Source organism: Trachypithecus francoisi, unplaced genomic scaffold (genome assembly GCF_009764315.1).
Source record: "Trachypithecus francoisi isolate TF-2019V2 unplaced genomic scaffold, Tfra_2.0 Lachesis_group2, whole genome shotgun sequence".
NCBI lineage: Eukaryota > Metazoa > Chordata > Mammalia > Primates > Cercopithecidae > Trachypithecus > Trachypithecus francoisi.
This window is the reverse complement of record NW_022681465.1, coordinates 22,266,613-22,279,440: the sequence shown is the minus strand read 5'-3', so window position 1 is coordinate 22,279,440 and position 12,828 is coordinate 22,266,613. Positions and strand designations below refer to the sequence as shown.

At 57.7% G+C, this 12,828-nt stretch overlaps 1 protein-coding gene across 8 annotated transcripts in view; it reads right to left on the bottom strand.

The window, feature by feature from the left end:
• Positions 1-11,218, bottom strand: part of FLT4 (fms related receptor tyrosine kinase 4) — a 46,159-nt gene extending 34,941 nt beyond the window's left edge. For all 8 annotated transcript variants that reach the window (XM_033178870.1, XM_033178873.1, XM_033178874.1 and 5 more), the window contains exon 1: positions 11,074-11,218. In XM_033178870.1, the coding sequence (XP_033034761.1) occupies positions 11,074-11,131 (58 nt within the window). In that variant the 5' untranslated portion in view covers positions 11,132-11,218. The remainder of the gene's footprint in view (positions 1-11,073) is intronic.
• Between the last annotated feature and the right edge of the window lie 1,610 nt (positions 11,219-12,828).

Here is a 12,828-nt window from a genome sequence, read left to right as displayed (position 1 = left end):
ACGGCATCCTTCCTGTCACAACTTGGAATTACTTATTTATGTGTTTGTTTGTTTAAGCTGTATCTGTCCATGTCCTCTACTAGGCAGTAAGTTTCAATTGGGTAAGGACCAAGACAGCTCTTTTTTATCCCACCCCATGCTTCCCACAGCACCCGGCACAGAGTAAAGTTTCAGTGAATACTCATTGAATGAAAAAAATGGAGGGATGGAAGAAGTATGGATGGATGGGTGGGTAGCTGGGTAGATGGGTGGAAGGGTAGATAGATGGATGGATGGCTAGGTAGGTGGATAGGTGGAAGGGTGGGTGGGTGGGTGGATGGATGGATGGATGGCTGGATGGAGGAGCAGATGGGTGGGTGGATGGATGGGTGAGTAGAAGGATGGATGGGTGGATGCATGGACAGACAGATGAATGGATGGATGGACAGGTAGATGAGTAGATGGATAGATGGATGGATGGGTGGATGGATGAGTGGATAGAAAGATGGATCAACAGATGGAAGGTTGCATGGATGGGTAGATGAACAGAAGGATGGATGGATGGGTAGATGAACAGAAGGATGCATGGATGGGTAGGTGAACAGAAGGATGCATGGATGGGTAGATGAACAGAAGGATGGATGGATGGGTAGGTGAACAGAAGGATGCATGGATGGGTAGATGAACAGAAGGATGGATGGATGGGTAGGTGAACAGAAGGATGCATGGATGGGTAGATGAACAGAAGGATGGATGGATGGGTAGATGAACAGAAGGATGGATGGATGGGTAGATGAACAGAAGGAGGCATGGATGGGTAGGTGAACAGAAGGATGCACGGATGTGTAGATGAACAGAAGGATGGATGGATGGGCAGATGGAAGGATGAATGAATGGCTGGATGGAAGGATGGATGGTGGAAAGGTGGGCACATGGGTGAAGGGTGGATGGGTGGATGGTCAGATAGTTGGAGGGATAGAAAGTAGATGGATGGATGGCTCTACAGACCTCTGAGACCTCAGAGACTCTTGTCAGACCCTGACAAAGAGTCTTTTCCATTGGAAAAGATGCTTCCTGTTTTACAGAATGGGTTCCCCTGGGCAGATTCAGGCCTTCAGGCTGCCACGTCCAGAGGCTCTGTGACTGCCCAGCCCCCACCTGCAGCTCTCAGAAGGCGCATCCTTCCTGCCTGGCTGTTGTCTGTCTCTGCTGTCCTTCCCTTCCCGCAGCAGGAAGCACTGTCATCCTGGCCTCTGCTGCGCTCCCCCTGCCTTCCTGTTTCTGGCCCGGGAACTGGCTTCTTCCTTCCCCAAGGCCCCGCAAAGCCCTGGCCCCCAAGCCTGCAGCAGCATGGTTGGGGCAGGCACCGGGCGGAGGTCAGCAAGGCCAGAGTGCACACCTCCTCTTGTCTGTGCTGTCCGCAGCCCCAGGACACCCTCCAGCCTTGGCCCACGGGGCCTTGGCGTCAGCCACAGGCATGGCGGGCATGAGAGCAGCACAGGAGGGTCCTGCAGCCCCCCTGGGAAGTGCTGGCACCCCTCCGCGAGGGCCAGGCAGGGTGGGGAAACGTCCCATGGGTTAGGCGCTGGCAATGAGAGAGGCGGCGGGCAGCTAGCTGACTGCGACTGCCTCATTGGATCCTCACAGTAGCCTGGGAGGGAGGGCTCAACAGCCAGGTCAGCGAGTGAGGAAACTGAGGCTCCAGGCCTCACAGCAGCAGGTGGCCATGCGGAAACCCAGTCTGGCTGAGTCCAGGATGGTCCCTGCCCCAGGACCAGGCTCCCCTCCAAAGGCCGGGGGCAGAGGCTCAGGCCAGACCCCAGCCCGGCCTTCCTCCTAGCCCCTAGTCTGAAGCCTCAGAGATCCCCACAGGCAGAGGACCCACGTAGGAAGCACATGGCTGCCTGGGCCCTGCGCCCCAGTGGCCTCCACCACACCCCCTCCTTGGGGCCTGGCCTCCATCTGGCTTCATGCCCTAGTTGGCTGCAGGCAAAGCCCTTTAAGCTAATGATGCCGTTTTTTCAAAAGCTTCTTTCCTGAAAACGGAGGGAAAGCCCAGCCCAGCCCAGTGAGAGCTGCTGGCAGAGCCAGCCTTTCTTTCCTCCCATGATGTGTGAGCTGGGCCCTCCCGCGGCTCCACACCTGCATGTCCTGCATCCCTTGCTCCATACAGAATCCATGTCTTCTCATCAGATCCTCTCTGGGCCCACCAGGATGGGACTGAGATGGGCCGGCTGTGCCACACCCTGGTGGGACAGGTTCCCGGCCCTCTCTATAGTGCAGCGTGGGTGAGGGCTGGCCTTAGTTGGTTTCTGGGAGCTGCCCTCAGAATGATGGCTGAGTCCACAGGGCATGGCTGGGCCCAGCTCCTGGTGCAGAGGTGAGGGGGCCGGCATGAGAGAGTGAGGGTAGAACTAGCCGCATCCTTGCAGCCTTGCCCTGCTCTCGCCCTGCCGTCTCTCTCAACCACCACCCTGGGCACCAGTCTCCCGGGCTCCTGCTCTCCAGCAGCCTCCTCCCTGCCCGGCTGGGCTGTGTCCTCTGTCCTCCCTCCCACTCCGTGCCCAGCAAACTGTGGCCCCAGCTCCAGGGCCCGTGAAGCTTGCCCTGCTGCCCCCAGCTGAGCATGTCATCCCCACTCTGGCCCTGACCCACAGCACATGGAAGATCTGGGTCATCAAGCGGCTCCTGGGCTGGGGTGTCATCAGCCCATGGCTCTGTCCCCAGGCCCAGCACAGCCGGCACAAGGATGGCACTGGGATTATCCATGAGTTTGGGGCCCCCTCCGCATCGGCAGAGAGCATAACCCAGCTGTGGCCACCCTGGGCCCAGCCCCACTTCTCCCTCTCCCTGGGGTGCTTGGGAAGACAGGGGCTGTGTGGCAGGCCTGCCGGCTGGACACACAGTCTCTGGGCAGCTGAGTCCAGCAGGACAAGGCAGCCAGAAGCCAGGCTGCAGAGTGGAGGGAGCTGTGGGGAGCAACGGAGCTGCTGGCTGAGCTGGGGCTCGGTAGAGAGGGTCACCTGAACCTTCTTTCTTCACTCCTGGGGCCAGACCTCTGCAGAGACCTGGGGGGAGGCGGCAGGAGCGTCCTGTCTGGTGGCCCCCGCTAACGTGGCCAGCAGCCCCTGTGCCTCCAGAGCTGAGGGGGCCGTCGGTCCTCACTGCACATCCTGCAGGCTGAGAGCTGAGCCCACACACCCAGTTGGGCACCCCACACTTCTGCTGTCTGCTGTATGGTCTCGGGCAAATAATTTCCTCTCTCCAAGTCCCAGTTTTCCCACTTGTGAGATATGCATTGGCCCTAAGATCACTGGGAACTACAGACCACAAACAACAGGGTTAAGAATAAACTGTCGGCCGGGCGCCGTGGCTCCTGCCTGTAATCCCAGCACTTTGGGAGGCCAAGGCGGGCGGATCACGAGGTCAAGAGATTGAGACCATCCTGGCCAACATGGTGAAACCCCATCTCTACTAAAAATACAAAAATTAGCTGGGCGTGGTGGCAGGCACCTGTAGTCCCAGCTACTCGAGAGGCTGAGGCAGGCGAATCACTTGGACCCAGGAGGTGGAGGTTTCAGTGAGCCAAGATCGCGCCACTGTACTCCAGCCTGGGTGACAGAGTGAGGCTCTGTGTCAAAAAAAAAAAGAAAGAATACGCTGTCTCTGGATCATGCACACGGATCTCTCTGCTCTCACCTGCCTCCTGAATGCTTGGTTTGCTACAGCTGCTGTTTCACTCTGACCCTGTGTTGTCTTCAGAGCAAGGGGGGCAAGCCTCGCTGGTAGGAGGGGATTCATGGGAGTTGAAAGGGGCATTGTAGCTTGCTGGCCCAGGAGGAGGGCACACAGGCCAGAGTGCCCGTGACTTCAGGTCCTCAAGTAGATGGAGCATGGTGAGGGTGATGAGGCCTTGGAAGCAGACCCAGGTTCCCAGCCGGCCTCGGGCCCCTGTCCTGCTGGCTGAATTTACTCTCTCTCTGGATGGTGGCACACCGGGGGGCTTCAGCCCCACTCTGTGCTCCCACCCTCCCTGACAGCTCTCCTGGGCTCCAGTCCTGAAGGACCCATCCCTCGAGCCCAGCCCACATCCAACACTGGGGAGGATGACTGGAGGCACGGAGCTCACAACTGTGCACCTGCCAGAGGAGCAAGTACCACAAAGAAAGAGAATTCCCAGCGCTGGCAAGAATGTGGAGAAGGAGGCACCCACACAGTAATGATAAACAGTATCCATACACCGATGGCAAATTCTCCAAATTCTGCTTTCCCAATACCTCCTGCCACAACAATAACAGCAGGCACTGAGCACTGTCCGTGTGCACACAGCCCTATCACGTGTGCATTCCACATGCCTTCACACCCCTGCAGTAGCTTCCATATTGCCACTGTCCAGATAGGAAGCTAGCACACAGAGGCTAACGTGCTCCAAAATACATGACCATTAAAAGATTGTCTTGGGAAGACAGGACTGTGGAAAGCTACTGTTTGTTCTACAGATGTCTATAATTTGCATTTCTGCATTTTACAAAATGGAATCATGTCTTCCATCAGTGCTGGAAACACCGCTCTCCCTCCCACTAGGTTGGCTGTCGAAGTGATGCTCACCCACCAGACATTCCTGACCCCGCTCATCCCCCACAGCCAATCGGCCACCAAATTGCCTCCATTCTGAGCTGAAATGGGCTCTGCAGACTGAGTAGGAGCTTGCTGGCCCAGGAGGAGGGCACCATGGGTGGGGTGGCTGGGAGTGCCAGGCCCCTGTCCCCACCTCTCCTCACCATCCTGACCGCACCTTGGTATGGACACCTTCTAGCCACAGAGCCCCTCCCGGGCATTCCAGGGCTGCTGTCCCTCCACTCTCCCTCCTCCCCACCCCACTGCTGGCCAGCCTCAATGACTCTCCCCCGGATCGCAGTACCAGTGTCTCCCCACTGGCCCAGTCCTTGCTCAGAGGTCAAAAGATCTTTCTAGAACACAAGTCCCTCTCCTGCCTAAAATCATCCCCTGCCTCTTTGCTGCTTATGGGCAGAATCTGGTGCCTCTTTTGCCTCCTTGCCACCCACCCAGTGTGGCTCCAGACCTCCATGTACCATAGATCTGGAACAGTCCCTCCCTACCTCTGACGTCTGAGCTCCTGTGCTGCTTCAGCATCTCACACTGAGGCTTCCCACCCAGGACTCCTGCACTTTTCCATAGTTTTGTGGACTTTTCCATAGTTCTGCTGGCTCATTACCACTTTTAACAATTCTTTCTTTCTTTCTTTTTTTTGAGATGGAGTCTCTCCCTATTGCCCAGGTTGGAATGCAGTGGCACTATCTCGGCTCACTGAAACCTCGGCCTCCCAGGTTCAAACAGTTCTCCTGCCTCAGCCTCCTGAGTAGCTGGGATTACAGGTGCCTGCCACCACACCCAGCTAATTTTTCTATTTTTAGTAGAGACAGGGTTTCACCATGTTGGCCAGGCTCTCAAACTTTTTTTTTTTTTTTTTTGAGACGGAGTCTCGCTCTGTCACCCAGGCTGGAGTGCAGTGGCGCGATTTCGGCTCACTGCAAGCTCCACCTCCCGGGTTCACGCCATTCTCCTGCCTTGGCCTCCCAAGTAGCTGGGACTACAGGCGCCTGCCACCACGCCCCGATAATTTTTTGTATTTTTAGTAGAGAGATCGCTTCTTGGCCTTTTGGCTAAGATCAAGTGTAGTATTTTTAGTAGAGATGGGGTTTCCCCGTGTTAGTTCAAGACAAGGGCTTCTGTTTGTCTTTTTGCAGTGGCATTCCCAGCACTGGACTTGGCCAGCAATTCACCCGTGGCTGACTTTGAGGATCCAAGGGACAAAAAGACACCATAGGATGTGTGGGCAGGTGTGGGGGTGAGGGGGAAGAGGGCACAGGGTACCGGGAGGGTGAAGAGGCTGTGCACAGAGGGGCATGCCGGGAAAATGGTGGGCCTGGGGGAACTGTCTGCAACATGCTACTTTGGGAAGTCTCTGGGACAGCAAAGTAAAAATGGCCATGAAAAAAAAATGGTTAGAAATTGAAGAGTCCATCTGGCCAGCCCTCCAGGGCATTCCCTGGAGAATGTGGACAGCGGCCTGTGTGCCTGCCCTTTCTTTCCCCCTTGGCCCCTGTGCTATTTGGAACCAGATACCAGACACCTATTACCTCCCCGAAATAAGCCATCTATTATCTAGAGAGCCGTTTCACTCCTGTAGCCTTAATTTTCTAATCTCCAAAATAAGAATAATAAGGTCTGTGTGACAAGGTTAAAACCTGTACACGCCCTGCTGTGAAGCAATCTGAGAAACCTTTTCACACCGAGGTGTGGCTCGCTGCCGGACACTCCGCATCTGTGTGTGTGTGCACGCCTGCTGCCTCAAACACATCTGTGTGCGTGTGCACGCCTGCTGCCTCAAACACATCTGTGTGCGTGTGCACGCCTGCTGCCTCAAACAAATCCATCTCCATTTGGTAGAATTTAGAGGAGCTTTGAGGCCAGCGTGTCGAGCTGGGTGATGATAAGGGCTTCCCCTAAACCCACCTGAGAGTCTGAATTTTGTGCTCCCAGAGGCACACTGTGAGCAGGAACGAAGCCCTCACCTGCCCTGGAAGGCCCCTTAGCACCCTGTCTGCCTGGAGTTCCCAGCAGTCTCCCAAAGGGCACGTCCAGAGCGGGTGAAAGGCCATGGTGCCAGGGCTGGTGTGTGCAGTGAGTGTAGGCTGGGTGGACGTGGGGCTAGGGACAGCCTGGAATTCCAGCAGGAAGGGCTGGTACCACAAGCCCAAGAAGCTGGTACTTATCTTGTGGGTGAGTGGGGGCGGGGGGGGGCCTGAAGGCTCAGATTCGTATTTTATGGCAGTCCCTTTGGGGCAGAATGGAGACAAATTTCTGGAAGATGCTGGAAGCAGGGAGTGGTGATGAGGTTGAGAGGGGCTGGACCTGTGGGGAGCATGGGCTGCCTGAGTACCCCGTGGGGGTAGAGACCAGGAGAAGGGGCCTGAGCAGATGCTAAGCTCCCAGCACAGGGCTGCCGTGGGGCAGCCCGCCATGCCACGCAGTTTCCCTGGCTTCCGTGGGGTCAGGGCTCTGCTTGCTGGCCGGCAGGACGAGCGGCGTTATCAGACAACCCAGCTGGCGCAGAGGTGGCCCCCCAGTGCTGCTAAATCGGGGCCACCAGCTCCTGCCGCAGGAAGAGGGAAATGCAGGCAGGATGTCCTCTCCTGTGGCCGACAAGTCCTTTCCCATGAACCCCTGCTGACCTCGCTGGCCACGTGGCGGGGCTCCCCGACTCAGCACCTGGATCTGCCCAGGCCTGGCTGCAGGCTAGGGTGCTGCGGGCCTCAGACGGGGCCGGGAGTGTGCCTGCTGTTAGCCCCGTCCAGCCTGGCCAGGGCCGGCCTCTGCTCCCCCACCGGGAATGAATGCCCGCACCTTCCTGCTCCCAGACTTGTCTCCTCAGTGTGACCGGAAAACCAGGATTCCAGAGGAAGCCAGTGTCTGAAAAGGATCGAAACTCAGGAATCCCTGGCTCCAGCTGGACACATTGACTGAATCTTGCTCAGAGTCTAGGGGGTGTGAGAGGCTCTCCAGACCCCTCTCCCTGCCCACCCCCAACTCTGAGGGGCATCTCAGAGGAACGTGGGGCACAGGCTACTCCTTGGTGGAGAGAAAACTGCCCTGTGGAGGAAAATACCCAAAAGACAGGAGGAGGGGAGTAAGCCAGACACAGAGAAGAACCTCCCCTTGCAGCTGACTTCACTTAATTTCCCTGGGTTCCCCCATTCCCCTCTGCCCCATCACACTCAAGTACTCCCAACTTTCCTCCTTCCTTACCTGGCTGGCTGCATCAGCTGAGGCCCCCCAGGAAATCCCACTGGATACCTCCACCCCAAGGCCCTGCTCCTCTCCCAGGGTCTCCCTTTGATAAACTATCCTTGAAGCCAGAGACCTGGGACTTCCTCCTTCCCCACCATCCCCAGCTGCTACCTGCCTCCACCCCAGTTTATACCTGGGTTATCCACTTGCCGTTCCTGTCTCCCCTGGACACCAGCCTCCTTGCTGCTGGCGCTGCCCCGTCTCCAGCCTCGTCTCCCCCACCTCCCATCCACTCCTCCCAGACTCTAGCCTCACTGGACCACTCACTTGGCCACATTCACCATCTGGACTTGCCTGCCTCTGAGCCTTCACGGGGTTCTTTGCCCTGTTTGGAATTCCCTGTCCTGGAGTTCTGCAGACCCCACCAGGAAGCCCTTAGCTGGAAGCGACACTGCCTTCCTGTGCAGCTTACAGCCACCAGCTGGGCCTCACCAGGGCCCCTGAACACTTTTATCCCTGGGCGATAGACGTCTGATGGCACGTCTGTGTCCCTGTAAGGCACAGGAAACCCCTGTGGGATGGGGCCAGGTCCAAGTCCTCCCTGGGCCACCCTGAACAGGCACTATGCTGGGGTCTTGCATAGAACTGCAGGCTCCTTCCCTGGGTCGGGGTGCCACTGCTGGGGATCACGGTGGGGAATTCGCCAGACAGACCACACATCACACCTCACACCCTGTCTGGGCCCAGCCATGTGGGGCCTATGCTCTGGGAGGGCACAGGACCCCTTTAGCTACACTGGCTCTGTGCCACAGGCCTGGTGGAGGAGGGAACAGCACCCGCATTCGAGTCCTCAGAGCCCTGAGCTGCAGCAGAAGGTCCCCAGGCACAAGTAAAGTGGGCCTGGTCCCCACATCCTGCCTGCACTGACTTGCATCCCTGGGCCGCACATCTGTCCACTCCTGGGCCTGTGTGACTCAGCTCACAGCAAGGGCAAACGTCCGGAGACCAGGCCACCCCAGATACCCAGCAGACCCTGCTCCCGCATATCCCTAAGCTGGCAGCCACAGTGCAGAGGTGCCAATGGCCTCTCTCTAGACTAAACCCCAAGAGACATCTGCGACCTACCCTCTCCACCAGGGCAAGACTGTGGAACTGAAGCAGGAAACTGGGTCTTGGAGTCCAGCCCAAGCACACACAACCCACACAACCCCGGTGCTTGCCAGCTTATGCCATGGTAATGCTTAGGGAAACTGAGGGGCAAGGAGGGGAAAGGAGGGGCCCAGGTCATACAGAAATGACTTTACGGCAGAGGCAGGACAAGTCCGGGTCTATGACCAACAGCACACGTTTAAGGGATCAGCTTCAGGGTGTTCAGGCTTCCGGCCTGCTCCCACCCCAGGTGCCCTGACACCCGACTGCAGCGGAGGGCTTGTGCTCCCGCCATGGCATCCCCCATCAAGCTGGGGGCTCCCGGGGTCTTCAGCCTAGCAAGGGATAGAGCAAGGTGCAGGGCTCAGGGAGGGATGACCTCAGTCTCTCTTGCCATCTCCCCACCAGCCAAACCCAGGTCCAGCCCAGGACACCCCTCTCCATGGGGCCCCCACCTTACGCCCTCTCTCCTCTTCATAACTGGGTCGCTAAGAGTCACTGCACCTACTGCAGAAAATGGCCTCATCACCCCTCACCCCACATCCCGCTGTGCTCCACCCGGGAGCACCAGGACACTGGCCTCTCCTGGTTCTCCTTAGACCTGCAGAATGTTCCCTGGAAGCCCCCTTGCCTTCTGGGCCGCTCCTCCAGGGTCCTCTCCTGGGTGTCTCTGCTTCCTCTCCAGCTCCTCAGCTCAGCCTCAGACACTGCACTCAGGCGCCCGTCCCGTGTCTCCTTTTGGTTAAGTGTCTCCTATTCTACAGCCCTGCAGTCCAACCAAGCTCTAACAGCCACTCACAAACACATCCTGAGCACTTGTGAGAGCCTGGTCCTGGGCTGGGTCCAGGAGGGCCAAGGGCAGCGCCCTGATCTGACCTGCCCGACTCAGAGGCCCAGACAGATGTTCTCCTCCCTCCTCCCCTGGTTGAGCCAGACCTGTCCCCTCTCCCGGCCTCTGCCCTTCAGCCAGTGGACATACAGGTGGTGGGCAGAAGGCAGGCTTTGTTAGGCTTACTTTGGGCCTCCCGGGGATCTTGGGGAAGTGACACATGTCCTTGCTCTAAGCTTCTCCATGTGTAAAATGAGTCTGACACTCCCTGTGAGAATTACAAGCATGTAAAGACAGTATTTAATTCCTATGGGGTGCAGAAATGTTGAGGTCCCCATCGCTGGCTTCAGGGCTCCCGGCACTCCCCTTTCAGACACTGGAACCCCTGACCCCGCTCTTCTACCCTTTGATTTCCAGGGACACCAGCTCCGTGTGGACTCCCAGCTCTTCTTCTCAGCTTCCTCCCTGACATCGCCCTCCACTCCCTATCCTGACATCTCCATCCACTCCCTCTGCCCCTCCCTCATCCCCCACAGTCCCTCTCTCCAACCCCTCCACCTCCGCCTCAGGTCTGGGTCTCTGCCCGCCAGAGCCACATTCCCAACACAAACCGAACCCTGCCTCTCCTGGGCAGGGGACCCTCCCGTGGAGTCCCCTATCCCCTCAAATCCGGGGACCCCTGGCCTTCCGCCCCTTCTGCCGCGCTGATAGCCCACGATTCGCCTCCTCAAGATTCCTCTGAAGTTCCAGCGTGCACCTGCACCTGTCTGCCTCCTGCGCACGGGAGTTCCCAGCCCCTGCGCCGCAGCCCCCGGCCACGGGAGGTGGAAGCCCGGCTCGAGCGCCCTCTGGGGGACCGACCGCGAGCGGAGACGTCGGGCGTCGGGAAGTGCGCACCCAAGTCTGGGGCCCGGCCGGGATGGCCGCGATCTCGGGTGCGCGTGGGTCGGGCCAGCGGCGCGGCGCAGAGACCCCGTGGGGAAGCGAGGAAGGGCACGAAGGATTCAGGCTCAGCGCGCAGCCCGACTGGGCCTGGCTCCGAGGACCCTGAGCCACCCACTGAGAAGCCGATTCGGGGGCCGGGAGGGCTAACCCTGCGCCGAGGCGCGGCCCGGCCGCCCTGGCCCTGACCCGGCTGCAATCCCCGCCCGCCCTTTCCTCATCCCGAGGTCCCGGGCCCCGAGCGCCGTGCTCCCTCAGGCGTCCGCGCACCAGGGCCACCGTGTCCCCCGCCCGTCCCCGTCGGAGCGGTCTCAGCGCCCGCTCCAGGTGCGCGGTACCCTCCCCAGCGGCCCCGCGCTCACCGTCTAGGAGCCCCAGGCAGAGCCACAGTCGCAGGCACAGCGCGGCGCCCCGCTGCATCTCCGGCCGCTGCGCGTGGGTCCGACCTGAGCGGCCGCGGCTCGGGGCTGAAAGTGTCGGCGCGGGCGCGGGCGCAGGCTGGCCCGGGGCGGGGCGGGGCGGGGGCCCGGGGAGGCGGGCCCGGGATTCAGGCCGCCCCCCGCGCCCCCCCTTCCCTCCATCCCTCCCAGCCCGCCGCGGGGCGTCCGGTCCACCCGAGCAGTGCGCGCTCTGCACCACCGGCCCCGGGCCCCCTCCTGGGCGGCTCCGGGCGCGGGGACGCGGGTAACGCAGACGGCCTCGGTGTGCGCTCCGGAGGGAATGGAGCCTGGTGGGCAAGGGGGCACAAAATGCGGCACGCGCCCTTTTCTGTCCTTTCTTTCCATCAATAAAATCTAGAGTAAGCAAAAAAGCAGTACGTGTAAAAATAGCAGTATGTTAAATCTTTGAAAATATTGGCACCAGCCTGGGCAACATAGGGAGACCCAGTCTCAAAAATAAACAAATAAATAAATAAAATAATAAGCCGAGCTTGGTTGTGCGCGCCTGTAATCCCAGCTACTCGGGGTGGGGCTGAGGCAGGAGAATTGCTTGAACCCGGGAGAAGGAGGTTGCAGTGAGCTGAGATCCAGCCACTGCACTCCATTCTGGTAGCCAGAGCGAGACTCCGCCTCAAAAAAACAAAAACAAAAGCAAAAACAAACCCCGTTCAGCAGTCTTTAACTACCTGCACAGTGGCGATGGACAGTGCCGAGGGAAACTGCAACCTGGAGCGGGACACCCGGGATAACCGATCCCCACCCTGCAGGCCTGGCCTCCAAGCTTTAGAACCCCCCAAATGTTTTGTTCTCAGCTCAATCAGGACCCACCCCCACCTTTTTAATAAAGCGACACTTTGCTTTTGCTTTCTGACTTGGCAATCCTCTCACAGACTTCCGTTCTCTTTTCAGTTTGTCTCTAGATTTTTCCTGTTTAATAATAAAGCCCATGACCATGACTGTCTCATCCTCTCTCCCTGCTTTTCGTTTCATTCACATTTTCCATCCTCCCACCCCCGGCCGCCAAAGTCCGTTCATCCTCGCCAAAAAGCAAGAGTAGATTTTCGATAACCACTACTAGCTCTCTCAAACCTAGGTAAGAATTGGCTATATTATTAAGCTGGAATTGCAAATCAGTGAGGATAGTTTAGAAAATTTAATAAATAAGGTTGGGGAAACTAGGTAACCAAATGATACATGAAGTTAGGTATTTATCAATCATATATTGATTTTTTTTAGCTTTGAAAGATTTATTATGAGATGTAACACACTTATGGGAAGTATATAATATATCAGCATATTATAAACCCGAATTTTAAAGCAACGAACATCTGCGTTTCCATTCTCCAGGCCAAGGGACATACAATGACATTCCCACATCCCCTCACCACCCATCACAGACCCCTCACTAACCCCCAAAGATGGCCACTACCCTGGCATTATCATTTCCCTGCTTTTCTTTATCATTTTATCACCAAAATATATGTTTTGCTTTTTTTTCTTTTCAGAATACACTTTTTTCCCCCCTCAGACGAAGTCTCTCTCTTGTTGCCCAGGCTGGAGTGCAGTGGGATGATCTCACCTCACTGCAACCTCTGCCTCCTGGGGTCAAGAGATTCTCCCACCTCAGCCTCCTGAGTAGCTGGGATTACAGGCACCTGCCACCACGCCTGGCTAATT